Below are 27830 nucleotides of genomic sequence, written 5' to 3'. Positions count from 1 at the left end.
TAAACTGGACTCGTTAGACTGTTTTACATCCTGGTTATCAGCGTCATAAACTGGACTCGTTAGAATGTTTTACATCCTGGTTATCAGAGTCATAAACTGGACTCGTTAGAATGTTTTACATCCTGGTTATCAGCGTCATAAACTGGACTCGTTAGACTGTTTTACATCCTGGTTATCAGCGTCATAAACTGGACTCGTTAGACTGTTTTACATCCTGGTTATCAGCGTCATAAACTGGACTCGTTAGACTGTTTTACATCCTGGTTATCAGCGTCATAAACTGGACTCCTATCAACTGGGTGTCTGTATTGATAGTGATGTATTGATAATGTATCGGTCACTGATGTTATTGATTAGTGATGTATTAATAATGTATTGATCATTTCCCAATCGGTTAATATGAACGATTAGTGTTGAAATGATACTCTACTGATGATTTAATTATTCATTATTGATAACAAAAACTGATCCGTTAATACGATTTTGATTTTTAACGACAGACCACATGTGGGTGCTGTTTCCTGACGTCGTCATGGTGATAGCGTCTGAGGTCACCGTGGACGTCGTCAAGCACGCCTTCATCACCAAGTTTAACGACATCACTGCAGACGTAAGTGTCCGTCCGTCCCGCCGTCCGTCCGTCTTCTCCTGGGGGTGTGTCTCAATCTCTCCTTTCTCCTGAAGTGTACACTCGTTCACTACTTCCTACAGCCTTAAATTGATGGAGGAGACACGGGCTCGCGGGAGGTTCCACCATGGTCTCCGATACCAGTCATTTCCTTTCAAATCAGGGAAGGGAACAAGTGCACACTAGGAGGAAGGAGAGATAATTGGGCCGTAGCCCCCCCCCCCCCCCAGATCTTCCTTGGCGATAGTAACTATGGTTACGTACCTGGAGCCGACACCCACAGGAAGAGATGAACCCTTTTTATCCCTGTAGTGACAAACTCCAACACACACACACACACCACACACACACACACCCACACACACACACCACACACACACACACACACACACACACACACACACACACACCACACACACACACACACACCACACACACACACACACACCACACACACACACACACACCACACACACACACACACCACACACACACACACACACACACACACACACACACACACACACACACACACACCACACACACACCACACACACACACACCACACACACACACACACACACACACACACACACACACACACACACACACACACCACACACACACACACCACACACACACATACACACACACACACCACACACACACCACACACACACCACACACACACACACACGGGGTACAAATAAACACCTGGGGTAAGTTGTAGATGCCCACAGCCACGGGGTACAAATAAACCCCTGGGGTAAGTTGTAGATGCCCACAGCTACAGGGTACAAATAAACACCTGGGGTAAGTTGTAGAGGCCCACGGGGTACAAATAAACACCTGGGGTAAGTTGTAGATGCCCACGGGGTACAAATAAACACCTGGGGTAAGTTGTAGATGCCCACAGCCACGGGGTACAAATAAACACCTGGGGTAAGTTGTAGAGGCCCACGGGGTACAAATAAACACCTGGGGTAAGTTGTAGATGCCCACGGGGTACAAATAAACACCTGGGGTAAGTTGTAGATGCCCACAGCTACAGGGTACAAATAAACACCTGGGGTAAGTTGTAGATGCCCACGGGGTACAAATAAACACCTGGGGTAAGTTGTAGATGCCCACAGCTACAGGGTACAAATAAACACCTGGGGTAAGTTGTAGATGCCCACAGCTACGGGGTACAAATAAACACCTGGGGTAAGTTGTAGATGCCCACAGCTACAGGGTACAAATAAACACCTGGGGTAAGTTGTAGATGCCCACAGCTACAGGGTACAAATAAACACCTGGGGTAAGTTGTAGATGCCCACAGCTACAGGGTACAAATAAACACCTGGTGTAAGTTGTAGATGCCCACGGGGTACAAATAAACACCTGGGGTAAGTTGTAGATGCCCACGGCTACAGGGTAGGAAATTAGGAAATTTGAAAGAGAGACTTACATGGCGCCCCTCTCGCTGAGACAGGATCTCTGAAGCAATCCATACAAACATTTCAACTATGTAAGAACAAGCTTACCTTTTTATAGTTGTGGCCATAGTGTTTGCAAGATTGTCCAAAGAAACTATCTCCAGCCCTGGACGCCATTCCTCAGTCCCTGTCCCTCCTGGCAAGCTCGCCAAATATGTCGTGGAAAATCATCTCAGAAATATAACGCTTTATCAGAACTTGTGAAATCAAAACATCCTTTTATTTACAATAGTATGACCATCTCTGAAGTCCCATGGAACACCCACCTCTCAGAAGTCCAGTCCTTTATATTTATACCCACATAGTATTGTCCGTCCCCTATGAAGTCATTTACCACCATCTGCCTTCAATCAGTTTATAATGGTGGCCGGACCCTCTATCCCAGTGTGTCAACATTCTTCATGTGCCTGTGTGTCTGACATGTATGTACATAATGGACTGGTCAGACTATATTTCTAGTGGGTCTAAGTGCCCTAAACACATATTTCTCTGACATGTGTATCTCTTTAAAGAATCAGCAGACTATGTGTCTAGTGTCCAATTTCTTTAAGCGCCTATCTGTCTGACAGCATAATGGAGAATCTACAAGGGTCAAAGGATCAGAGGGCCAGAACGTCCCCCAGTAGACCTCCATCACCACGGTCCCATGACCCATGTCAACATGTGGTTCGCTACCACCACACCATCTGCCAATCTTCGGTTTCCTGTATTTACCAGAATGGCAAATGCATCCACATCTGCCTTCTTATACTATTTACCTGTCTATTGTTTAATAGTGTGATATCTACCTACATATGTCACTTACTCCTACAGGTACAATAAACACCTGGGGTAAGTTGTAGATGCCCACAGCTACGGGGTACAAATAAACACCTGGGGTAAGTTGTAGATGCCCACAGCTACAGGGTACAAATAAACACCTGGGGTAAGTTGTAGATGCCCACAGCTACGGGGTACAAATAAACACCTGGGGTAAGTTGTAGAGGCCCACGGGGTACAAATAAACACCTGGGGTAAGTTGTAGATGCCCACGGGGTACAAATAAACACCTGGGGTAAGTTGTAGATGCCCACAGCTACAGGGTACAAATAAACACCTGGGGTAAGTTGTAGATGCCCACAGCTACAGGGTACAAATAAACACCTGGGGTAAGTTGTAGATGCCCACAGCTACGGGGTACAAATAAACACCTGGGGTAAGTTGTAGATGCCCACAGCTACAGGGTACAAATAAACACCTGGGGTAAGTTGTAGATGCCCACGGGGTACAAATAAACACCTGGGGTAAGTTGTAGATGCCCACAGCTACGGGATACAAATAAACACCTGGGGTAAGTTGTAGATGCCCACAGCTACGGGATACAAATAAACACCTGGGGTAAGTTGTAGATGCCCACAGCTACAGGGTACAAATAAACACCTGGGGTAAGTTGTAGATGCCCACGGGGTACAAATAAACACCTGGGGTAAGTTGTAGATGCCCACAGCTACAGGGTACAAATAAACACCTGGGGTAAGTTGTAGATGCCCACAGCTACGGGGTACAAATAAACACCTGGGGTAAGTTGTAGATGCCCACAGCTACAGGGTACAAATAAACACCTGGGGTAAGTTGTAGATGCCCACGGGGTACAAATAAACACCTGGGGTAAGTTGTAGATGCCCACAGCTACGGGGTACAAATAAACACCTGGGGTAAGTTGTAGATGCCCACAGCTACAGGGTACAAATAAACACCTGGGGTAAGTTGTAGATGCCCACAGCTACAGGGTACAAATAAACACCTGGGGTAAGTTGTAGATGCCCACAGCTACGGGGTACAAATAAACACCTGGGGTAAGTTGTAGATGCCCACAGCTACAGGGTACAAATAAACACCTGGGGTAAGTTGTAGATGCCCACAGCTACAGGGTACAAATAAACACCTGGGGTAAGTTGTAGATGCCCACAGCTACGGGATACAAATAAACACCTGGGGTAAGTTGTAGATGCCCACGGGGTACAAATAAACACCTGGGGTAAGTTGTAGATGCCCACAGCTACAGGGTACAAATAAACACCTGGGGTAAGTTGTAGATGCCCACAGCTACGGGATACAAATAAACACCTGGGGTAAGTTGTAGATGCCCACAGCTACAGGGTACAAATAAACACCTGGGGTAAGTTGTAGATGCCCACAGCTACAGGGTACAAATAAACACCTGGGGTAAGTTGTAGATGCCCACAGCTACGGGGTACAAATAAACACCTGGGGTAAGTTGTAGATGCCCACAGCTACAGGGTACAAATAAACACCTGGGGTAAGTTGTAGATGCCCACAGCTACGGGGTACAAATAAACACCTGGGGTAAGTTGTAGATGCCCACAGCTACGGGGTACAAATAAACACCTGGGGTAAGTTGTAGATGCCCACGGGGTACAAATAAACACCTGGGGTAAGTTGTAGATGCCCACGGGGTACAAATAAACACCTGGGGTAAGTTGTAGATGCCCACAGCTACGGGGTACAATAAACACCTGGGGTAAGTTGTAGATGCCCACGGGGTACAAATAAACACCTGGGGTAAGTTGTAGATGCCCACGGGGTACAAATAAACACCTGGGGTAAGTTGTAGATGCCCACGGGGTACAAATAAACACCTGGGGTAAGTTGTAGATGCCCACGGGGTACAAATAAACACCTGGGGTAAGTTGTAGATGCCCACAGCTACAGGGTACAAATAAACACCTGGGGTAAGTTGTAGATGCCCACAGCTACGGGGTACAATAAACACCTGGGGTAAGTTGTAGATGCCCACGAGGTACAAATAAACACCTGGGGTAAGTTGTAGATGCCCACGGGGTACAAATAAACACCTGGGGTAAGTTGTAGATGCCCACAGCTACAGGGTACAAATAAACACCTGGGGTAAGTTGTAGATGCCCACAGCTACAGGGTACAAATAAACACCTGGGGTAAGTTGTAGATGCCCACAGCTACGGGGTACAATAAACACCTGGGGTAAGTTGTAGATGCCCACAGCTACGGGGTACAATAAACACCTGGGGTAAGTTGTAGATGCCCACAGCTACGGGGTACAAATAAACACCTGGGGTAAGTTGTAGATGCCCACAGCTACAGGGTACAAATAAACACCTGGGGTAAGTTGTAGATGCCCACGGGGTACAAATAAACACCTGGGGTAAGTTGTAGATGCCCACGGGGTACAAATAAACACCTGGGGTAAGTTGTAGATGCCCACAGCTACAGGGTACAAATAAACACCTGGGGTAAGTTGTAGATGCCCACAGCTACGGGGTACAAATAAACACCTGGGGTAAGTTGTAGATGCCCACAGCTACAGGGTACAAATAAACACCTGGGGTAAGTTGTAGATGCCCACAGCTACAGGGTACAAATAAACACCTGGGGTAAGTTGTAGATGCCCACAGCTACGGGATACAAATAAACACCTGGGGTAAGTTGTAGAGGCCCACGGGGTACAAATTAACACCTGGGGTAAGTTGTAGATGCCCACGGCTACGGGGTACAAATAAACACCTGGGGTAAGTTGTAGAGGCCCACGGGGTACAAATTAACACCTGGGGTAAGTTGTAGATGCCCACGGGGTACAAATAAACACCTGGGGTAAGTTGTAGATGCCCACGGGGTACAAATAAACACCTGGGGTAAGTTGTAGATGCCCACAGCTACAGGGTACAAATAAACACCTGGGGTAAGTTGTAGTTGCCCACAGCTACGGGGTACAAATAAACACCTGGGGTAAGTTGTAGTGGCCCACGGGGTACAAATAAACACCTGGGGTAAGTTGTAGATGCCCACGGGGTACAAATAAACACCTGGGGTAAGTTGTAGATGCCCACAGCTACAGGGTACAAATAAACACCTGGGGTAAGTTGTAGATGCCCACAGCTACAGGGTACAAATAAACACCTGGGGTAAGTTGTAGATGCCCACAGCTACGGGGTACAAATAAACACCTGGGGTAAGTTGTAGATGCCCACAGCTACAGGGTACAAATAAACACCTGGGGTAAGTTGTAGATGCCCACGGGGTACAAATAAACACCTGGGGTAAGTTGTAGATGCCCACAGCTACAGGGTACAAATAAACAGCTGGGGTAAGTTGTAGATGCCCACAGCTACGGGGTACAAATAAACACCTGGGGTAAGTTGTAGATGCCCACAGCTACGGGATACAAATAAACACCTGGGGTAAGTTGTAGATGCCCACAGCTACGGGATACAAATAAACACCTGGGGTAAGTTGTAGATGCCCACAGCTACAGGGTACAAATAAACACCTGGGGTAAGTTGTAGATGCCCACGGGGTACAAATAAACACCTGGGGTAAGTTGTAGATGCCCACAGCTACAGGGTACAAATAAACACCTGGGGTAAGTTGTAGATGCCCACAGCTACGGGGTACAAATAAACACCTGGGGTAAGTTGTAGATGCCCACAGCTACAGGGTACAAATAAACACCTGGGGTAAGTTGTAGATGCCCACGGGGTACAAATAAACACCTGGGGTAAGTTGTAGATGCCCACAGCTACGGGGTACAAATAAACACCTGGGGTAAGTTGTAGATGCCCACAGCTACAGGGTACAAATAAACACCTGGGGTAAGTTGTAGATGCCCACAGCTACAGGGTACAAATAAACACCTGGGGTAAGTTGTAGATGCCCACAGCTACGGGGTACAAATAAACACCTGGGGTAAGTTGTAGATGCCCACAGCTACAGGGTACAAATAAACACCTGGGGTAAGTTGTAGATGCCCACAGCTACAGGGTACAAATAAACACCTGGGGTAAGTTGTAGATGCCCACAGCTACGGGATACAAATAAACACCTGGGGTAAGTTGTAGATGCCCACGGGGTACAAATAAACACCTGGGGTAAGTTGTAGATGCCCACAGCTACAGGGTACAAATAAACACCTGGGGTAAGTTGTAGATGCCCACAGCTACGGGATACAAATAAACACCTGGGGTAAGTTGTAGATGCCCACAGCTACAGGGTACAAATAAACACCTGGGGTAAGTTGTAGATGCCCACAGCTACAGGGTACAAATAAACACCTGGGGTAAGTTGTAGATGCCCACAGCTACGGGGTACAAATAAACACCTGGGGTAAGTTGTAGATGCCCACAGCTACAGGGTACAAATAAACACCTGGGGTAAGTTGTAGATGCCCACAGCTACGGGGTACAAATAAACACCTGGGGTAAGTTGTAGATGCCCACAGCTACGGGGTACAAATAAACACCTGGGGTAAGTTGTAGATGCCCACGGGGTACAAATAAACACCTGGGGTAAGTTGTAGATGCCCACGGGGTACAAATAAACACCTGGGGTAAGTTGTAGATGCCCACAGCTACGGGGTACAATAAACACCTGGGGTAAGTTGTAGATGCCCACGGGGTACAAATAAACACCTGGGGTAAGTTGTAGATGCCCACGGGGTACAAATAAACACCTGGGGTAAGTTGTAGATGCCCACGGGGTACAAATAAACACCTGGGGTAAGTTGTAGATGCCCACAGCTACAGGGTACAAATAAACACCTGGGGTAAGTTGTAGATGCCCACAGCTACGGGGTACAATAAACACCTGGGGTAAGTTGTAGATGCCCACGAGGTACAAATAAACACCTGGGGTAAGTTGTAGATGCCCACGGGGTACAAATAAACACCTGGGGTAAGTTGTAGATGCCCACAGCTACAGGGTACAAATAAACACCTGGGGTAAGTTGTAGATGCCCACAGCTACAGGGTACAAATAAACACCTGGGGTAAGTTGTAGATGCCCACAGCTACGGGGTACAAATAAACACCTGGGGTAAGTTGTAGATGCCCACAGCTACAGGGTACAAATAAACACCTGGGGTAAGAAGTAGATGCCCACAGCTACGGGGTACAAATAAACACCTGGGGTAAGTTGTAGATGCCCACAGCTACGGGGTACAAATAAACACCTGGGGTAAGTTGTAGATGCCCACGGGGTACAAATAAACACCTGGGGTAAGTTGTAGATGCCCACGGGGTACAAATAAACACCTGGGGTAAGTTGTAGATGCCCACAGCTACGGGGTACAATAAACACCTGGGGTAAGTTGTAGATGCCCACGGGGTACAAATAAACACCTGGGGTAAGTTGTAGATGCCCACGGGGTACAAATAAACACCTGGGGTAAGTTGTAGATGCCCACGGGGTACAAATAAACACCTGGGGTAAGTTGTAGATGCCCACAGCTACAGGGTACAAATAAACACCTGGGGTAAGTTGTAGATGCCCACAGCTACGGGGTACAATAAACACCTGGGGTAAGTTGTAGATGCCCACGAGGTACAAATAAACACCTGGGGTAAGTTGTAGATGCCCACGGGGTACAAATAAACACCTGGGGTAAGTTGTAGATGCCCACAGCTACAGGGTACAAATAAACACCTGGGGTAAGTTGTAGATGCCCACAGCTACAGGGTACAAATAAACACCTGGGGTAAGTTGTAGATGCCCACAGCTACGGGGTACAATAAACACCTGGGGTAAGTTGTAGATGCCCACAGCTACGGGGTACAATAAACACCTGGGGTAAGTTGTAGATGCCCACAGCTACGGGGTACAAATAAACACCTGGGGTAAGTTGTAGATGCCCACAGCTACAGGGTACAAATAAACACCTGGGGTAAGTTGTAGATGCCCACGGGGTACAAATAAACACCTGGGGTAAGTTGTAGATGCCCACGGGGTACAAATAAACACCTGGGGTAAGTTGTAGATGCCCACAGCTACAGGGTACAAATAAACACCTGGGGTAAGTTGTAGATGCCCACAGCTACGGGGTACAAATAAACACCTGGGGTAAGTTGTAGATGCCCACAGCTACAGGGTACAAATAAACACCTGGGGTAAGTTGTAGATGCCCACAGCTACAGGGTACAAATAAACACCTGGGGTAAGTTGTAGATGCCCACAGCTACGGGATACAAATAAACACCTGGGGTAAGTTGTAGAGGCCCACGGGGTACAAATTAACACCTGGGGTAAGTTGTAGATGCCCACGGCTACGGGGTACAAATAAACACCTGGGGTAAGTTGTAGAGGCCCACGGGGTACAAATTAACACCTGGGGTAAGTTGTAGATGCCCACGGGGTACAAATAAACACCTGGGGTAAGTTGTAGATGCCCACGGGGTACAAATAAACACCTGGGGTAAGTTGTAGATGCCCACAGCTACAGGGTACAAATAAACACCTGGGGTAAGTTGTAGATGCCCACAGCTACAGGGTACAAATAAACACCTGGGGTAAGTTGTAGATGCCCACGGGGTACAAATAAACACCTGGGGTAAGTTGTAGATGCCCACGGGGTACAAATAAACACCTGGGGTAAGTTGTAGATGCCCACAGCTACAGGGTACAAATAAACACCTGGGGTAAGTTGTAGATGCCCACGGGGTACAAATAAACACCTGGGGTAAGTTGTAGATGCCCACGGGGTACAAATAAACACCTGGGGTAAGTTGTAGATGCCCACGGGGTACAAATAAACACCTGGGGTAAGTTGTAGATGCCCACGGGGTACAAATAAACACCTGGGGTAAGTTGTAGATGCCCACGGGGTACAAATAAACATTCAACCAGTTTAAATAACAACCACATTGTTGTCCATCTATCTGACTGTCATCAAGGGTGCCAATATATTACAGCTCCACATCTGACTGTCATCAAGGGTGCCAATATATTACAGCTCCACATCTGACTGTCATCAAGGGTGCCAATATATTACAGCTCCACATCTGACTGTCATCAAGGGTGCCAATATATTACAGCTCCACATCTGACTGTCATCAAGGGTGCCAATATATTACAGCTCCACATCTGACTGTCATCAAGGGTGCCAATATATTACAGCTCCACATCTGACTGTCATCAAGGGTGCCAATATATTACAGCTCCACATCTGACTGTCATCAAGGGTGCCAATATATTACAGCTCCACATCTGACTGTCATCAAGGGTGCCAATATATTACAGCTCCACATCTGACTGTCATCAAGGGTGCCAATATATTACAGCTCCACATCTGACTGTCATCAAGGGTGCCAATATATTACAGCTCCACATCTGACTGTCATCAAGGGTGCCAATATATTACAGCTCCACATCTGACTGTCATCAAGGGTGCCAATATATTACAGCTCCACATCTGACTGTCATCAAGGGTGCCAATATATTAGAGCTCATCTGTCATCAAGGGTGCCAATATATTAGAGCTCATCTGTCATCAAGGGTGCCAATATATTAGAGCTCATCTGTCATCAAGGGTGCCAATATATTAGAGCTCATCTGTCATCAAGGGTGCCAATATATTAGAGCTCATCTGTCATCAGGGGTGCCAATATATTAGAGCTCATCTGTCATCAAGGGTGCCAATATATTAGAGCTCATCTGTCATCAAGGGTGCCAATATATTAGAGCTCATCTGTCATCAAGGGTGCCAATATATTAGAGCTCATCTGTCATCAAGGGTGCCAATATATTAGAGCTCATCTGTCATCAAGGGTGCCAATATATTAGAGCTCATCTGTCATCAGGGGTGCCAATATATTAGAGCTCATCTGTCATCAAGGGTGCCAATATATTAGAGCTCATCTGTCATCAAGGGTGCCAATATATTAGAGCTCATCTGTCATCAAGGGTGCCAATATATTAGAGCTCATCTGTCATCAGGGGTGCCAATATATTAGAGCTCATCTGTCATCAAGGGTGCCAATATATTAGAGCTCACCTGTCATCAAGGGTGCCAATATATTAGAGCTCATCTGTCATCAAGGGTGCCAATATATTAGAGCTCACCTGTCATCAAGGGTGCCAATATATTAGAGCTCACCTGTCATCAAGGGTGCCAATATATTAGAGCTCATCTGTCATCAAGGGTGCCAATATATTAGAGCTCACCTGTACCTCATCTCTGTCATCAGGTGTACGGGGAGTACCGCGCCAGCCTGGCGTTCGACCTCGTCAGCAGCAGACAGAAAAACGTGAGATTTAAAAAATGAATATTGATGATTAATGATGATTTAATATATGGTATTGATTTATTGACGTGTTGTTGTTGACGGGTCATTGTTTACATGGTGTTGTTGTTTACCAGGCCTATACAGACTACAGTGACTCAGTCTCCAGGAGAATGGGCTTCATCCCTCTTCCTTTAGCTCTGCTGGTAAGAGACTGGGTTCAACCAGTGTTTCAGCTCTATAAGGCTGGGTCTCCAGACCTGGGTTCAACCAGTATTACAGCTCTTTAAGGCTGGGTCTGCAGACCTGGGTTCAACCAGTTTTACAGCTCTAAGGCTGGGTCTGCAGACCTGGGTTCAACCACTATTACAGCTCTTTAAGGCTGGGTCTGCAGACCTGGGTTCAACTAGTATTACAGCTCTTTAAGGGGGTTCAACCAGTATTACAGCTCTATAAGGGGGTTCAACCAGTATTACAGCTCTTTAAGGCTGGGTCTGCAGACCTGGGTTCAACCACTATTACAGCTCTTTAAGGCTGGGTCTGCAGACCTGGGTTCAACTAGTATTACAGCTCTTTAAGGCTGGGTCTGCAGACCTGGGTTCAACTAGTATTACAGCTCTTTAAGGCTGGGTCTGCAGACCTGGGTTCAACCACTATTACAGCTCTTTAAGGCTGGGTCTGCAGACCTGGGTTCAACTACTATTACAGCTCTTTAAGGCTGGGTCTGCAGACCTGGGTTCAACCAGTTTTACAGCTCTAAGGCTGGGTCTGCAGACCTGGGTTCAACCACTATTACAGCTCTTTAAGGCTGGGTCTGCAGACCTGGGTTCAACTAGTATTACAGCTCTTTAAGGCTGGGTCTGCAGACCTGGGTTCAACTAGTATTACAGCTCTTTAAGGCTGGGTCTGCAGACCTGGGTTCAACCACTATTACAGCTCTTTAAGGCTGGGTCTGCAGACCTGGGTTCAACTACTATTACAGCTCTTTAAGGCTGGGTCTGCAGACCTGGGTTCAACCAGTTTTACAGCTCTAAGGCTGGGTCTGCAGACCTGGGTTCAACCACTATTACAGCTCTTTAAGGCTGGGTCTGCAGACCTGGGTTCAACTACTATTACAGCTCTTTAAGGCTGGGTCTGCAGACCTGGGTTCAACCAGTATTACAGCTCCATAAGGGGGTTCAACCAGTATTACAGCTCTATAAGGCTGGGTCTGCAGACCTGGGTTCAACCAGTATTACAGCTCTATAAGGCTGGGTCTGCAGACCTGGGTTCAACCAGTATTACAGCTCTATAAGGCTGGGTCTGCAGACCTGGGTTCAACCAGTATTTCAGCTCTTTAAGGCTGGGTCTGCAGACCAAATCAATAATAACAGGGTCTGGGAGGAGGAGACAGGGTTATTATTGATTAGACTGATATTGATATTGAACCCAGGTCTGGGGGAGGAGACAGGGTTATTATTGATTAGACTGATATTGATATTGAACCCAGGCCTGGGGAAGGAGACAGGGTTATTATTGATTAGGCTGATATTGATATTGGTGTGTGTCTGTTTCAGTTGATCAGGGTGGTGACCAGCTCAGTGAAGATCCAGGGATCTCTCTCCTTCATGTGTGTTCTTCTCTTCTACCTGGGGTAAGGCACCTTCTACCTGGGGTAAGGCCCCTTCTACCTGGGGTAAGGCCCCTTCTACCTGGGGTAAGGCACCTTCTACCTGGGGTAAGGCACCTTCTACCTGGGGTAAGGCACCTTCTACCTGGGGTAAGGCACCTTCTACCTGGGGTAAGGCACCTTCTACCTGGGGTAATACACTTTCTACCTGGGGTAAGACACCTTCTACCTGGTACATTCTACCACATTCTAACCATCTGGTATGATGGGGTCTTTTGTCCAGCTCTGGTATGATGGGGTCTTTTGTCCAGCTCTGGTATGATGGGGTCTTTTGTCCAGCTCTGGTATGATGGGGTCTGTTGTCCAGCTCTGGTACGATGGGGTCTTTTGTCCAGCTCTGGTATGATGGGGTCTTTTGTCCAGCTCTGGTGTGATGGGGTCTGTTGTCCATATCGCCCAGCTCTGGTATGATGGGGTCTTTTGTCCGTATCGTCCAGTTCTGGTATGATGGGGTCTTTTGTCCATATCTCTCTGCTCTGGTATGATGGGGTCTTTTGTCCATATCTCTCAGCTCTGGTATGATGGGGTCTTTTGTCCAGCTCTGGCATGATGGGGTCTGTTGTCCAGCTCTGGTATGATGAGGTCTTTGTCCAGCTCTGGTATGATGGGGTCTTTTGTCCATATCATCCAGCTCTGGTATGATGGGGTCTTTTGTCCATATTGTCCAGCTCTGGTATGATGGGGACTTTTGTCCATATCGCCCAGCTCTGGTATGATGGGGTCTTTTGTCCATATTGTCCAGCTCTGGTATGATGGGGTCTTTTGTCCATATCTCTCAGCTCTGGTATGATGGGGTCTTTTGTCCATATCGCCCAGCTCTGGTATGATGGGGTCTGTTGTCCAGCTCTGGTATGATGGAGTCTTTGTCCATATCTCTCAGCTCTGGTATGATGGGGTCTGTTGTCCATATCGCCCAGCTCTGGTATGATGGGGTCTTTTGTCCATATTGTCCAGCTCTGGTATGATGGGGTCTTTTGTCCATATCGCCCAGCTCTGGTATGATGGGGTCTTTTGTCCATATTGTCCAGCTCTGGTATGATGGGGTCTTTTGTCCATATCTCTCAACTCTGGTATGATGGGGTCTGTTGTCCGTATCGCCCAGCTCTGGTTTGATGGGGTCTTTTGTCCATATCTCCCAGCTTTGGTATGATGGGGTCTGTTGTCCATATCGCCCAGCTCTGGTATGATGGGGTCTTTTGTCCATATCTCCCAGCTCTGGTATGATGGGGTCTGTTGTCCAGCTCTGGTATGATGGGGACTTTTGTCCATATCTCTCAGCTCTGGTATGATGGGGACTTTTGTCCATATCTCTCAGCTCTGGTATGATGGGGTCTTTTGTCCATATCATCCAGCTCTGGTATGATGGGGTCTGTTGTCCAGCTCTGGTATGATGGGGTCTTTTGTCCATATCGCCCAGCTCTGGTATGATGGGGTCTGTTGTCCAGCTCTGGTATGATGGGGTCTGTTGTCCAGCTCTGGTATGATGGGGTCTGTTGTCCAGCTCTGGTATGATGGGGTCTGTTGTCCAGCTCTGGTATGATGGGGTCTGTTGTCCAGCTCTCTCAGCTCTGGTATGATGGGGTCTTTTGTCCATATCTCCCAGCTCTGGTATGATGGGGTCTTTTGTCCAGCTCTGGTATGATGGGGTCTGTTGTCCAGCTCTGGTATGATGGGGTCTTTTGTCCATATCTCCCAGCTCTGGTATGATGGGGTCTTTTGTCCATATCTCCCAGCTCTGGTATGATGGGGTCTTTTGTCCAGCTCTGGTATGATGGGGTCTTTTTTCCATATTGTCCAGCTCTGGAATGATGGAGTCTTTTGTCCATATCTCTCAGCTCTGGTATGATGGGGTCTGTTGTCCATATCTTCCAGCTCTGGTATGATGGGGTCTTTTGTCCATATCGTCCTGCTCTGGTATGATGGGGTCTTTTGTACGTATCACCCAGCTCTGGTATGATGGAGTCTTTTGTCCATATCGCCCAGCTCTGGTATGATGGGGTCTGTTGTCCATATCGCCCAGCTCTGGTATGATGGGGTCTGTTGTCCAGCTCTGGTATGATGGGGTCTTTTGTCCATATTGTCCAGCTCTGGTATGATGGGGTCTTTTGTCCATATCGCCCAGCTCTGGTATGATGGGGTCTTTTGTCCAGCTCTGGTATGATGGGGTCTGTTGTCCAGCTCTGGTATGATGGGGTCTTTTGTCCATATCTCCCAGCTCTGGTATGATGGGGTCTTTTGTCCATATCTACCAGCTCTGGTATGATGGGGTCTTTTCTCCATATCTCTCAGCTCTAGTATGATGGGGTCTTTTGTCCATATCTCCCAGCTCTGGTATGATGGGGTCTTTTGTCCATATTGTCCAGCTCTGGTATGATGGAGTCTTTTGTCCATATCTCTCAGCTCTGGTATGATGGGGTCTGTTGTCCATATCTTCCAGCTCTGGTATGATGGGGTCTTTTGTCCATATCACCCAGCTCTGGTATGATGGGGTCTTTTGTCCATATCGTCCAGCTCTTGTATGATGGGGTCTTTTGTCCGTATCGTCCATTTCTGGTATGATGGGGTCTTTTGTCCATATCTGTCTGCTCTGGTATGATGGGGTCTTTTGTCCATATCTCTCAGCTCTGGTATGATGGGGTCTTTTGTCCAGCTCTGGTATGATGAGGTCTTTGTCCAGCTCTGGTATGATGGGGTCTTTTGTCCATATCGTCCAGCTCTGGTATGATGGGGTCTTTTGTACGTATCGCCCAGCTCTGGTATGATGGGGTCTTTTGTCCATATCTCCCAGCTCTGGTATGATGGGGTCTTTTGTCCATATCTCCCAGCTCTGGTATGATGGGGTCTTTTGTCCAGCTCTGGTATGATGAGGTCTTTGTCCAGCTCTGGTATGATGGGGTCTTTTGTCCATATTGCCCAGCTCTGGTATGATGGGGTCTTTTGTCCAGCTCTGGTATGATGGGGTCTTTTGTCCATATCTTCCAGCTCTTGTATGATGGGGTCTTTTGTCCATATCTCTCAGCTTTGGTATGATGGGGTCTTTTGTCCAGCTCTGGTATGATGGGGTCTTTTGTCCAGCTCTGGTATGATGGGGTCTTTTGTCCAGCTCTGGTATGATGGGGTCTTTTGTCCATATCACCCAGCTCTGGTATGATGGGGTCTTTTGTCCATATCGCCCAGCTCTGGTATGATGGGGTCTTTTGTCCATATCGCCCAGCTCTGGTATGATGGGGTCTTTTGTCCATATCGTCCAGCTCTGGTATGATGGGGTCTTTTGTCCATATCGCCCAGCTCTGGTATGATGGGGTCTTTTGTCCATATCGTCCAGCTCTGGTATGATGGGGTCTTTTGTCCATATCTCTCTGCTCTGGTATGATGGGGTCTGTTGTCCAGCTCTGGTATGATGGGGTCTGTTGTGCAGCTCTGGTATGATGGGGTCTTTTGTCCAGCTCTGGTATGATATGGTCTTTTGTCCATATCTCTCAGCTCTGGTATGATGGGGTCTGTTGTCCATATCGCCCAGCTCTGGTATGATGGGGTCTTTTGTCCATATCTCTCTGCTCTGGTATGATGGGGTCTTTTGTCCATATCTCTCTGCTCTGGTATGATGGGGTCTTTTGTCCATATCTCTCAGCTCTGGTATGATGGGGTCTTTTGTCCAGCTCTGGTATGATGGGGTCTTTTGTCCAGCTCTGGTATGATGAGGTCTTTGTCCAGCTCTGGTATGATGGGGTCTTTTGTCCATATCGTCCAGCTCTGGTATGATGGGGTCTTTTGTACGTATCGTCCAGCTCTGGTATGATGGGGTCTTTTGTCCAGCTCTGGTATGATGAGGTCTTTGTCCAGCTCTGGTATGATGGGGTCTTTTGTCCATATCGCCCAGCTCTGGTATGATGGGGTCTTTTGTCCAGCTCTGGTATGATGGGGTCTTTTGTCCAGCTCTGGTATGATGGGGTCTGTTGTCCATATCGCCCAGCTCTGGTATGATGGGTTCTTTTGTCCGTATCGTCCAGCTCTGGTATGATGGGGTCTTTTGTCCATTTTGTCCAGCTCTGGTATGATGGGGTCTTTTGTCCATATTGTCCAGCTCTGGTATGATGGGGACTTTTGTCCATATCGCCCAGCTCTGGTATGATGGGGTCTTTTGTCCATATCTCTCAGCTCTGGTATGATGGGGTCTTTTGTCCATATCTCCCAGCTCTGGTATGATGGGGTCTTTTGTCCAGCTCTGGTATGATGGGGTCTTTTGTCCATATCGTCCAGCTCTGGTATGATGGGGTCTTTTGTCCAGCTCTGGTATGATGGGGTCTTTTGTCCATATCGCCCAGCTCTGGTATGATGGGGTCTTTTGTCCAGCTCTGGTATGATGGGGTCTTTTGTCCAGCTCTGGTATGATGGGGTCTTTTGTCCATATCACCCAGCTCTGGTATGATGGGGTCTTTTGTCCATATCATCCAGCTCTGGTATGATGGGGTCTTTTGTACATATTGTCCAGCTCTGGTATGATGGGGTCTTTTGTCCATATCTTCCAGCTCTTGTATGATGGGGTCTTTTGTCCATATCTCTCAGCTCTGGTATGATGGGGTCTGTTGTCCATATCTTCCAGCTCTGGTATGATGGGGTCTTTTGTCCATATCACCCAGCTCTGGTATGATGGGGTCTTTTGTCCATATCGTCCAGCTCTTGTATGATGGGGTCTTTTGTCCGTATCGTCCATTTCTGGTATGATGGGGTCTTTTGTCCATATCTGTCTGCTCTGGTATGATGGGGTCTTTTGTCCATATCTCTCAGCTCTGGTATGATGGGGTCTTTTGTCCAGCTCTGGTATGATGAGGTCTTTGTCCAGCTCTGGTATGATGGGGTCTTTTGTCCATATCGTCCAGCTCTGGTATGATGGGGTCTTTTGTACGTATCGCCCAGCTCTGGTATGATGGGGTCTTTTGTCCATATCTCCCAGCTCTGGTATGATGGGGTCTTTTGTCCATATCTCCCAGCTCTGGTATGATGGGGTCTTTTGTCCAGCTCTGGTATGATGAGGTCTTTGTCCAGCTCTGGTATGATGGGGTCTTTTGTCCATATCGCCCAGCTCTGGTATGATGGGGTCTTTTGTCCAGCTCTGGTATGATGGGGTCTTTTGTCCATATCTTCCAGCTCTTGTATGATGGGGTCTTTTGTCCATATCTCTCAGCTCTGGTATGATGGGGTCTTTTGTCCAGCTCTGGTATGATGGGGTCTTTTGTCCAGCTCTGGTATGATGGGGTCTTTTGTCCAGCTCTGGTATGATGGGGTCTTTTGTCCATATCACCCAGCTCTGGTATGATGGGGTCTTTTGTCCATATCGCCCAGCTCTGGTATGATGGGGTCTTTTGTCCATATCGCCCAGCTCTGGTATGATGGGGTCTTTTGTCCATATCGTCCAGCTCTGGTATGATGGGGTCTTTTGTCCATATCGCCCAGCTCTGGTATGATGGGGTCTTTTGTCCATATCGTCCAGCTCTGGTATGATGGGGTCTTTTGTCCATATCTCTCTGCTCTGGTATGATGGGGTCTGTTGTCCAGCTCTGGTATGATGGGGTCTGTTGTGCAGCTCTGGTATGATGGGGTCTTTTGTCCAGCTCTGGTATGATATGGTCTTTTGTCCATATCTCTCAGCTCTGGTATGATGGGGTCTGTTGTCCATATCGCCCAGCTCTGGTATGAGGGGGTCTTTTGTCCATATCTCTCTGCTCTGGTATGATGGGGTCTTTTGTCCATATCTCTCTGCTCTGGTATGATGGGGTCTTTTGTCCATATCTCTCAGCTCTGGTATGATGGGGTCTTTTGTCCAGCTCTGGTATGATGGGGTCTTTTGTCCAGCTCTGGTATGATGAGGTCTTTGTCCAGCTCTGGTATGATGGGGTCTTTTGTCCATATCGTCCAGCTCTGGTATGATGGGGTCTTTTGTACGTATCGTCCAGCTCTGGTATGATGGGGTCTTTTGTCCAGCTCTGGTATGATGAGGTCTTTGTCCAGCTCTGGTATGATGGGGTCTTTTGTCCATATCGCCCATCTCTGGTATGATGGGGTCTTTTGTCCAGCTCTGGTATGATGGGGTCTTTTGTCCAGCTCTGGTATGATGGGGTCTGTTGTCCATATCGCCCAGCTCTGGTATGATGGGGTCTTTTGTCCGTATCGTCCAGCTCTGGTATGATGGGGTCTTTTGTCCATATTGTCCAGCTCTGGTATGATGGGGTCTTTTGTCCATATTGTCCAGCTCTGGTATGATGGGGACTTTTGTCCATATCGCCCAGCTCTGGTATGATGGGGTCTTTTGTCCATATCTCTCAGCTCTGGTATGATGGGGTCTTTTGTCCATATCTCCCAGCTCTGGTATGATGGGGTCTTTTGTCCAGCTCTGGTATGATGGGGTCTTTTGTCCATATCGTCCAGCTCTGGTATGATGGGGTCTTTTGTCCAGCTCTGGTCTGATGGGGTCTTTTGTCCATATCGCCCAGCTCTGGTATGATGGGGTCTTTTGTCCAGCTCTGGTATGATGGGGTCTTTTGTCCAGCTCTGGTATGATGGGGTCTTTTGTCCATATCACCCAGCTCTGGTATGATGGGGTCTTTTGTCCATATCATCCAGCTCTGGTATGATGGGGTCTTTTGTACATATTGTCCAGCTCTGGTATGATGGGGTCTTTTGTCCATATCTTCCAGCTCTTGTATGATGGGGTCTTTTGTCCATATCTCTCAGCTCTGGTATGATGGGGTCTTTTGTCCAGCTCTGGTATGATGGGGTCTTTTGTCCAGCTCTGGTATGATGGGGTCTTTTGTCCATATCACCCAGCTCTGGTATGATGGGGTCTTTTGTCCATATCATCCAGCTCTGGTATGATGGGGTCTTTTGTACATATTGTCCAGCTCTGGTATGATGGGGTCTTTTGTCCATATCTTCCAGCTCTTGTATGATGGGGTCTTTTGTCCATATCTCTCAGCTCTGGTATGATGGGGTCTTTTGTCCAGCTCTGGTATGATGGGGTCTTTTGTCCAGCTCTGGTATGATGGGGTCTTTTGTCCATATCGCCCAGCTCTGGTATGATGGGGTCTTTTGTCCATATCACCCAGCTCTGGTATGATGGGGTCTTTTGTCCATATCGTCCAGCTCTGGTATGATGGAGTCTGTTGTCCAGCTCTGGTATGATGGGGTCTGTTGTCCAGCTCTGGTATGATGGGGTCTGTTGTGCAGCTCTGGTATGATGGGGTCTTTTGTCCATATCGCCCAGCTCTGGTATGATGGGGTCTTTTGTCCAGCTCTGGTATGAATGGGTCTGTTGTCCAGCTCTGGTATGATGGGATCTGTTGTCCATATCGTCCAGCTCTGGTATGATGCAGTCTGTTGTCCAGCTCTGGTATGATGGGGTCTTTTGTCCATATCTCTCAGCTCTGGTATGATGGGGTCTGTTGTCCATATCGCCCAGCTCTGGTATGATGGGGTCTTTTGTCCATATCTCTCTGCTCTGGTATGATGGGGTCTTTTGTCCATATCTCTCTGCTCTGGTATGATGGGGTCTTTTGTCCATATCTCTCAGCTCTGGTATGATGGGGTCTTTTGTCCAGCTCTGGTATGATGAGGTCTTTGTCCAGCTCTGGTATGATGGGGTCTTTTGTCCATATTGTCCAGCTCTGGTATGATGGGGTCTTTTGTACGTATCGTCCAGCTCTGGTATGATGGGGTCTTTTGTCCATATCTCCCAGCTCTGGTATGATGGGGTCTTTTGTCCATATCGCCCAGCTCTGGTATGATGAGGTCTTTGTCCAGCTCTGGTATGATGGGGTCTTTTGTCCATATCGCCCAGCTCTGGTATGATGGGGTCTTTTGTCCATATCGCCCAGCTCTGGTATGATGGGGTCTTTTGTCCATATCGCCCAGCTCTGGTATGATGGGGTCTTTTGTCCATATCGCCCAGCTCTGGTATGATGGGGTCTTTTGTCCATATCACCCAGCTCTGGTATGATGAGGTCTTTTGTCCATATCGCCCAGCTCTGGTATGATGGGGTCTTTAGTCCATATCGTCCAGCTCTGGTATGATGGGGTCTTTTGTCCAGCTCTGGTATGATGGGGTCTTTTGTCCATATCGCCCAGCTCTGGTATGATGGGGTCTTTTGTCCAGCTCTGGTGTGATGGGGTCTTTTGTCCAGCTCTGGTGTGATGGGGTCTTTTGTCCATATCGCCCAGCTCTGGTATGATGGGGTCTTTTGTCCAGCTCTGGTATGATGGGGTCTTTTGTCCAGCTCTGGTATGATGGGGTCTGTTGTCCAGCTCTGGTATGATGGGGTCTGTTGTCCATATCTCTCAGCTCTGGTATGATGGGGTCTTTTGTCCATATCACCCAGCTCAGGTATGATGGGGTCTTTTGTCCGTATCGTCCAGCTCTGGTATGATGGGGTCTTTTGTCCATATCTTCCAGCTCTGGTATGATGGGGTTTTTTGTCCAGCTCTGGTATGATGGGGTCTTTTGTCCAGCTCTGGTATGATGGGGTCTTTTGTCCAGCTCTGGTATGATGGGGTCTTTTGTCCATATCTCCCAGCTCTGGTATGATGGGGTCTGTTGTCCAGCTCTGGTATGATGGGGTCTATTGTCCAGCTCTGGTATGATGGGGTCTTTTGTCCAGCTCTGGTATGATGGGGTCTTTTGTCCATATCTCCCAGCTCTGGTATGATGGGGTCTGTTGTCCAGCTCTGGTATGATGGGGTCTTTTGTCTAGCTCTGGTATGATGGGATCTTTTGTCCATATCTCCCAGCTCTGGTATGATGGGGTCTTTTGTCCATATCGTCCAGCTCTGGTATGATGGGGTCTGTTGTCCAGCTCTGGTATGATGGGGTCTGTTGTGCAGCTCTGGTATGATGGGGTCTTTTGTCCAGCTCTGGTATGATGGGGTCTTTTGTCCATATCTCTCAGCTCTGGTATGATGGGGTCTGTTGTCCATATCGCCCAGCTCTGGTATGATGGGGTCTTTTGTCCATATCTCTCTGCTCTGGTATGATGGGGTCTTTTGTCCATATCTCTCTGCTCTGGTATGATGGGGTCTTTTGTCCATATCTCTCAGCTCTGGTATGATGGGGTCTTTTGTCCAGCTCTGGTATGATGGGGTCTTTTGTCCAGCTCTGGTATGATGAGGTCTTTGTCCAGCTCTGGTATGATGGGGTCTTTTGTCCATATCATCCAGCTCTGGTATGATGGGGTCTTTTGTACATATTGTCCAGCTCTGGTATGATGGGGTCTTTTGTCCATATCTTCCAGCTCTTGTATGATGGGGTCTTTTGTCCATATCTCTCAGCTCTGGTATGATGGGGTCTTTTGTCCAGCTCTGGTATGATGGGGTCTTTTGTCCAGCTCTGGTATGATGGGGTCTTTTGTCCATATCACCCAGCTCTGTTATGATGGGGTCTTTTGTCCATATCATCCAGCTCTGGTATGATGGGGTCTTTTGTACATATTGTCCAGCTCTGGTATGATGGGGTCTTTTGTCCATATCTTCCAGCTCTTGTATGATGGGGTCTTTTGTCCATATCTCTCAGCTCTGGTATGATGGGGTCTTTTGTCCAGCTCTGGTATGATGGGGTCTTTTGTCCAGCTCTGGTATGATGGGGTCTTTTGTCCATATCGCCCAGCTCTGGTATGATGGGGTCTTTTGTCCATATCACCCAGCTCTGGTATGATGGGGTCTTTTGTCCATATCGTCCAGCTCTGGTATGATGGAGTCTGTTGTCCAGCTCTGGTATGATGGGGTCTGTTGTCCAGCTCTGGTATGATGGGGTCTGTTGTGCAGCTCTGGTATGATGGGGTCTTTTGTCCATATCGCCCAGCTCTGGTATGATGGGGTCTTTTGTCCAGCTCTGGTATGAATGGGTCTGTTGTCCAGCTCTGGTATGATGGGATCTGTTGTCCATATCGTCCAGCTCTGGTATGATGCGGTCTGTTGTCCAGCTCTGGTATGATGGGGTCTTTTGTCCATATCTCTCAGCTCTGGTATGATGGGGTCTGTTGTCCATATCGCCCAGCTCTGGTATGATGGGGTCTTTTGTCCATATCTCTCTGCTCTGGTATGATGGGGTCTTTTGTCCATATCTCTCTGCTCTGGTATAATGGGGTCTTTTGTCCATATCTCTCAGCTCTGGTATGATGGGGTCTTTTGTCCAGCTCTGGTATGATGAGGTCTTTGTCCAGCTCTGGTATGATGGAGTCTGTTGTCCAGCTCTGGTATGATGGGGTCTGTTGTCCAGCTCTGGTATGATGGGGTCTGTTGTGCAGCTCTGGTATGATGGGGTCTTTTGTCCATATCGCCCAGCTCTGGTATGATGGGGTCTTTTGTCCAGCTCTGGTATGAATGGGTCTGTTGTCCAGCTCTGGTATGATGGGATCTGTTGTCCATATCGTCCAGCTCTGGTATGATGCGGTCTGTTGTCCAGCTCTGGTATGATGGGGTCTTTTGTCCATATCTCTCAGCTCTGGTATGATGGGGTCTGTTGTCCATATCGCCCAGCTCTGGTATGATGGGGTCTTTTGTCCATATCTCTCTGCTCTGGTATGATGGGGTCTTTTGTCCATATCTCTCTGCTCTGGTATGATGGGGTCTTTTGTCCATATCTCTCAGCTCTGGTATGATGGGGTCTTTTGTCCAGCTCTGGTATGATGAGGTCTTTGTCCAGCTCTGGTATGATGGGGTCTTTTGTCCATATTGTCCAGCTCTGGTATGATGGGGTCTTTTGTACGTATCGTCCAGCTCTGGTATGATGGGGTCTTTTGTCCATATCTCCCAGCTCTGGTATGATGGGGTCTTTTGTCCATATCGCCCAGCTCTGGTATGATGAGGTCTTTGTCCAGCTCTGGTATGATGGGGTCTTTTGTCCATATCGCCCAGCTCTGGTATGATGGGGTCTTTTGTCCATATCGCCCAGCTCTGGTATGATGGGGTCTTTTGTCCATATCGCCCAGCTCTGGTATGATGGGGTCTTTTGTCCATATCGCCCAGCTCTGGTATGATGGGGTCTTTTGTCCATATCGCCCAGCTCTGGTATGATGGGGTCTTTAGTCCATATCGTCCAGCTCTGGTATGATGGGGTCTTTTGTCCAGCTCTGGTATGATGGGGTCTTTTGTCCATATCGCCCAGCTCTGGTATGATGGGGTCTTTTGTCCAGCTCTGGTGTGATGGGGTCTTTTGTCCAGCTCTGGTGTGATGGGGTCTTTTGTCCATATCGCCCAGCTCTGGTATGATGGGGTCTTTTGTCCAGCTCTGGTATGATGGGGTCTTTTGTCCAGCTCTGGTATGATGGGGTCTGTTGTCCAGCTCTGGTATGATGGGGTCTGTTGTCCATATCTCTCAGCTCTGGTATGATGGGGTCTTTTGTCCATATCACCCAGCTCAGGTATGATGGGGTCTTTTGTCCGTATCGTCCAGCTCTGGTATGATGGGGTCTTTTGTCCATATCTTCCAGCTCTGGTATGATGGGGTCTTTTGTCCAGCTCTGGTATGATGGGGTCTTTTGTCCAGCTCTGGTATGATGGGGTCTTTTGTCCAGCTCTGGTATGATGGGGTCTTTTGTCCATATCTCCCAGCTCTGGTATGATGGGGTCTGTTGTCCAGCTCTGGTATGATGGGGTCTATTGTCCAGCTCTGGTATGATGGGGTCTTTTGTCCAGCTCTGGTATGATGGGGTCTTTTGTCCATATCTCCCAGCTCTGGTATGATGGGGTCTGTTGTCCAGCTCTGGTATGATGGGGTCTTTTGTCTAGCTCTGGTATGATGGGGTCTTTTGTCCATATCTCCCAGCTCTGGTATGATGGGGTCTTTTGTCCATATCGTCCAGCTCTGGTATGATGGGGTCTGTTGTCCAGCTCTGGTATGATGGGGTCTGTTGTGCAGCTCTGGTATGATGGGGTCTTTTGTCCAGCTCTGGTATGATGGGGTCTTTGGTCCATATCTCTCAGCTCTGGTATGATGGGGTCTGTTGTCCATATCGCCCAGCTCTGGTATGATGGGGTCTTTTGTCCGTATCGTCCAGCTCTGGTATGATGGGGTCTTTTGTCCATATTGTCCAGCTCTGGTATGATGTGGTCTTTTGTCCATATTGTCCAGCTCTGGTATGATGGGGACTTTTGTCCATATCGCCCAGCTCTGGTATGATGGGGTCTTTTGTCCATATCTCTCAGCTCTGGTATGATGGGGTCTTTTGTCCATATCTCCCAGCTCTGGTATGATGGGGTCTTTTGTCCAGCTCTGGTATGATGGGGTCTTTTGTCCATATCGTCCAGCTCTGGTATGATGGGGTCTTTTGTCCAGCTCTGGTATGATGGGGTCTTTTGTCCATATCGCCCAGCTCTGGTATGATGGGGTCTTTTGTCCAGCTCTGGTATGATGGGGTCTTTTGTCCAGCTCTGGTATGATGGGGTCTTTTGTCCATATCACCCAGCTCTGGTATGATGGGGTCTTTTGTCCATATCATCCAGCTCTGGTATGATGGGGTCTTTTGTACATATTGTCCAGCTCTGGTATGATGGGGTCTTTTGTCCATATCTTCCAGCTCTTGTATGATGGGGTCTTTTGTCCATATCTCTCAGCTCTGGTATGATGGGGTCTTTTGTCCAGCTCTGGTATGATGGGGTCTTTTGTCCAGCTCTGGTATGATGGGGTCTTTTGTCCATATCACCCAGCTCTGGTATGATGGGGTCTTTTGTCCATATCATCCAGCTCTGGTATGATGGGGTCTTTTGTACATATTGTCCAGCTCTGGTATGATGGGGTCTTTTGTCCATATCTTCCAGCTCTTGTATGATGGGGTCTTTTGTCCATATCTCTCAGCTCTGGTATGATGGGGTCTTTTGTCCAGCTCTGGTATGATGGGGTCTTTTGTCCAGCTCTGGTATGATGGGGTCTTTTGTCCATATCGCCCAGCTCTGGTATGATGGGGTCTTTTGTCCATATCACCCAGCTCTGGTATGATGGGGTCTTTTGTCCATATCGTCCAGCTCTGGTATGATGGAGTCTGTTGTCCAGCTCTGGTATGATGGGGTCTGTTGTCCAGCTCTGGTATGATGGGGTCTGTTGTGCAGCTCTGGTATGATGGGGTCTTTTGTCCATATCGCCCAGCTCTGGTATGATGGGGTCTTTTGTCCAGCTCTGGTATGAATGGGTCTGTTGTCCAGCTCTGGTATGATGGGATCTGTTGTCCATATCGTCCAGCTCTGGTATAATGCGGTCTGTTGTCCAGCTCTGGTATGATGGGGTCTTTTGTCCATATCTCTCAGCTCTGGTATGATGGGGTCTGTTGTCCATATCGCCCAGCTCTGGTATGATGGGGTCTTTTGTCCATATCTCTCTGCTCTGGTATGATGGGGTCTTTTGTCCATATCTCTCTGCTCTGGTATGATGGGGTCTTTTGTCCATATCTCTCAGCTCTGGTATGATGGGGTCTTTTGTCCAGCTCTGGTATGATGAGGTCTTTGTCCAGCTCTGGTATGATGGGGTCTTTTGTCCATATTGTCCAGCTCTGGTATGATGGGGTCTTTTGTACGTATCGTCCAGCTCTGGTATGATGGGGTCTTTTGTCCATATCTCCCAGCTCTGGTATGATGGGGTCTTTTGTCCATATCGCCCAGCTCTGGTATGATGAGGTCTTTGTCCAGCTCTGGTATGATGGGGTCTTTTGTCCATATCGCCCAGCTCTGGTATGATGGGGTCTTTTGTCCATATCGCCCAGCTCTGGTATGATGGGGTCTTTTGTCCAGCTCTGGTGTGATGGGGTCTTTTGTCCAGCTCTGGTGTGATGGGGTCTTTTGTCCATATCGCCCAGCTCTGGTATGATGGGGTCTTTTGTCCAGCTCTGGTATGATGGGGTCTTTTGTCCAGCTCTGGTATGATGGGGTCTGTTGTCCAGCTCTGGTATGATGGGGTCTGTTGTCCATATCTCTCAGCTCTGGTATGATGGGGTCTTTTGTCCATATCACCCAGCTCAGGTATGATGGGGTCTTTTGTCCGTATCGTCCAGCTCTGGTATGATGGGGTCTTTTGTCCATATCTTCCAGCTCTGGTATGATGGGGTCTTTTGTCCAGCTCTGGTATGATGGGGTCTTTTGTCCAGCTCTGGTATGATGGGGTCTTTTGTCCAGCTCTGGTATGATGGGGTCTTTTGTCCATATCTCCCAGCTCTGGTATGATGGGGTCTGTTGTCCAGCTCTGGTATGATGGGGTCTATTGTCCAGCTCTGGTATGATGGGGTCTTTTGTCCAGCTCTGGTATGATGGGGTCTTTTGTCCATATCTCCCAGCTCTGGTATGATGGGGTCTGTTGTCCAGCTCTGGTATGATGGGGTCTTTTGTCTAGCTCTGGTATGATGGGGTCTTTTGTCCATATCTCCCAGCTCTGGTATGATGGGGTCTTTTGTCCATATCGTCCAGCTCTGGTATGATGGGGTCTGTTGTCCAGCTCTGGTATGATGGGGTCTGTTGTGCAGCTCTGGTATGATGGGGTCTTTTGTCCAGCTCTGGTATGATGGGGTCTTTTGTCCATATCTCTCAGCTCTGGTATGATGGGGTCTGTTGTCCATATCGCCCAGCTCTGGTATGATGGGGTCTTTTGTCCATATCTCTCTGCTCTGGTATGATGGGGTCTTTTGTCCATATCTCTCTGCTCTGGTATGATGGGGTCTTTTGTCCATATCTCTCAGCTCTGGTATGATGGGGTCTTTTGTCCAGCTCTGGTATGATGGGGTCTTTTGTCCAGCTCTGGTATGATGAGGTCTTTGTCCTATTCTGGTATGATGGGGTCTTTTGTCCATATCATCCAGCTCTGGTATGATGGGGTCTTTTGTACATATTGTCCAGCTCTGGTATGATGGGGTCTTTTGTCCATATCTTCCAGCTCTTGTATGATGGGGTCTTTTGTCCATATCTCTCAGCTCTGGTATGATGGGGTCTTTTGTCCAGCTCTGGTATGATGGGGTCTTTTGTCCAGCTCTGGTATGATGGGGTCTTTTGTCCATATCACCCAG

General features: G+C 48.0%; 1 protein-coding gene across 1 annotated transcript in view; it reads left to right on the top strand.

The window, feature by feature from the left end:
- Positions 1 to 27830, top strand: part of LOC129846383 (transmembrane anterior posterior transformation protein 1 homolog) — an 82809-nt gene that overhangs the window by 39028 nt on the left and 15951 nt on the right. Inside the window, exons 9-12 of the mRNA XM_055914315.1 lie at positions 501 to 610; positions 11097 to 11156; positions 11270 to 11338; positions 12689 to 12765. Coding sequence (XP_055770290.1) covers positions 501 to 610; positions 11097 to 11156; positions 11270 to 11338; positions 12689 to 12765 — 316 coding nt within the window. The remainder of the gene's footprint in view (positions 1 to 500; positions 611 to 11096; positions 11157 to 11269; positions 11339 to 12688; positions 12766 to 27830) is intronic.

This window comes from Salvelinus fontinalis, unplaced genomic scaffold (genome assembly GCF_029448725.1).
Source record: "Salvelinus fontinalis isolate EN_2023a unplaced genomic scaffold, ASM2944872v1 scaffold_0516, whole genome shotgun sequence".
NCBI classification, from domain to species: domain Eukaryota; kingdom Metazoa; phylum Chordata; class Actinopteri; order Salmoniformes; family Salmonidae; genus Salvelinus; species Salvelinus fontinalis.
The sequence above is the reverse complement of the archived record's forward strand: the minus strand, read 5'-3'. Positions and strand labels throughout refer to the sequence as shown.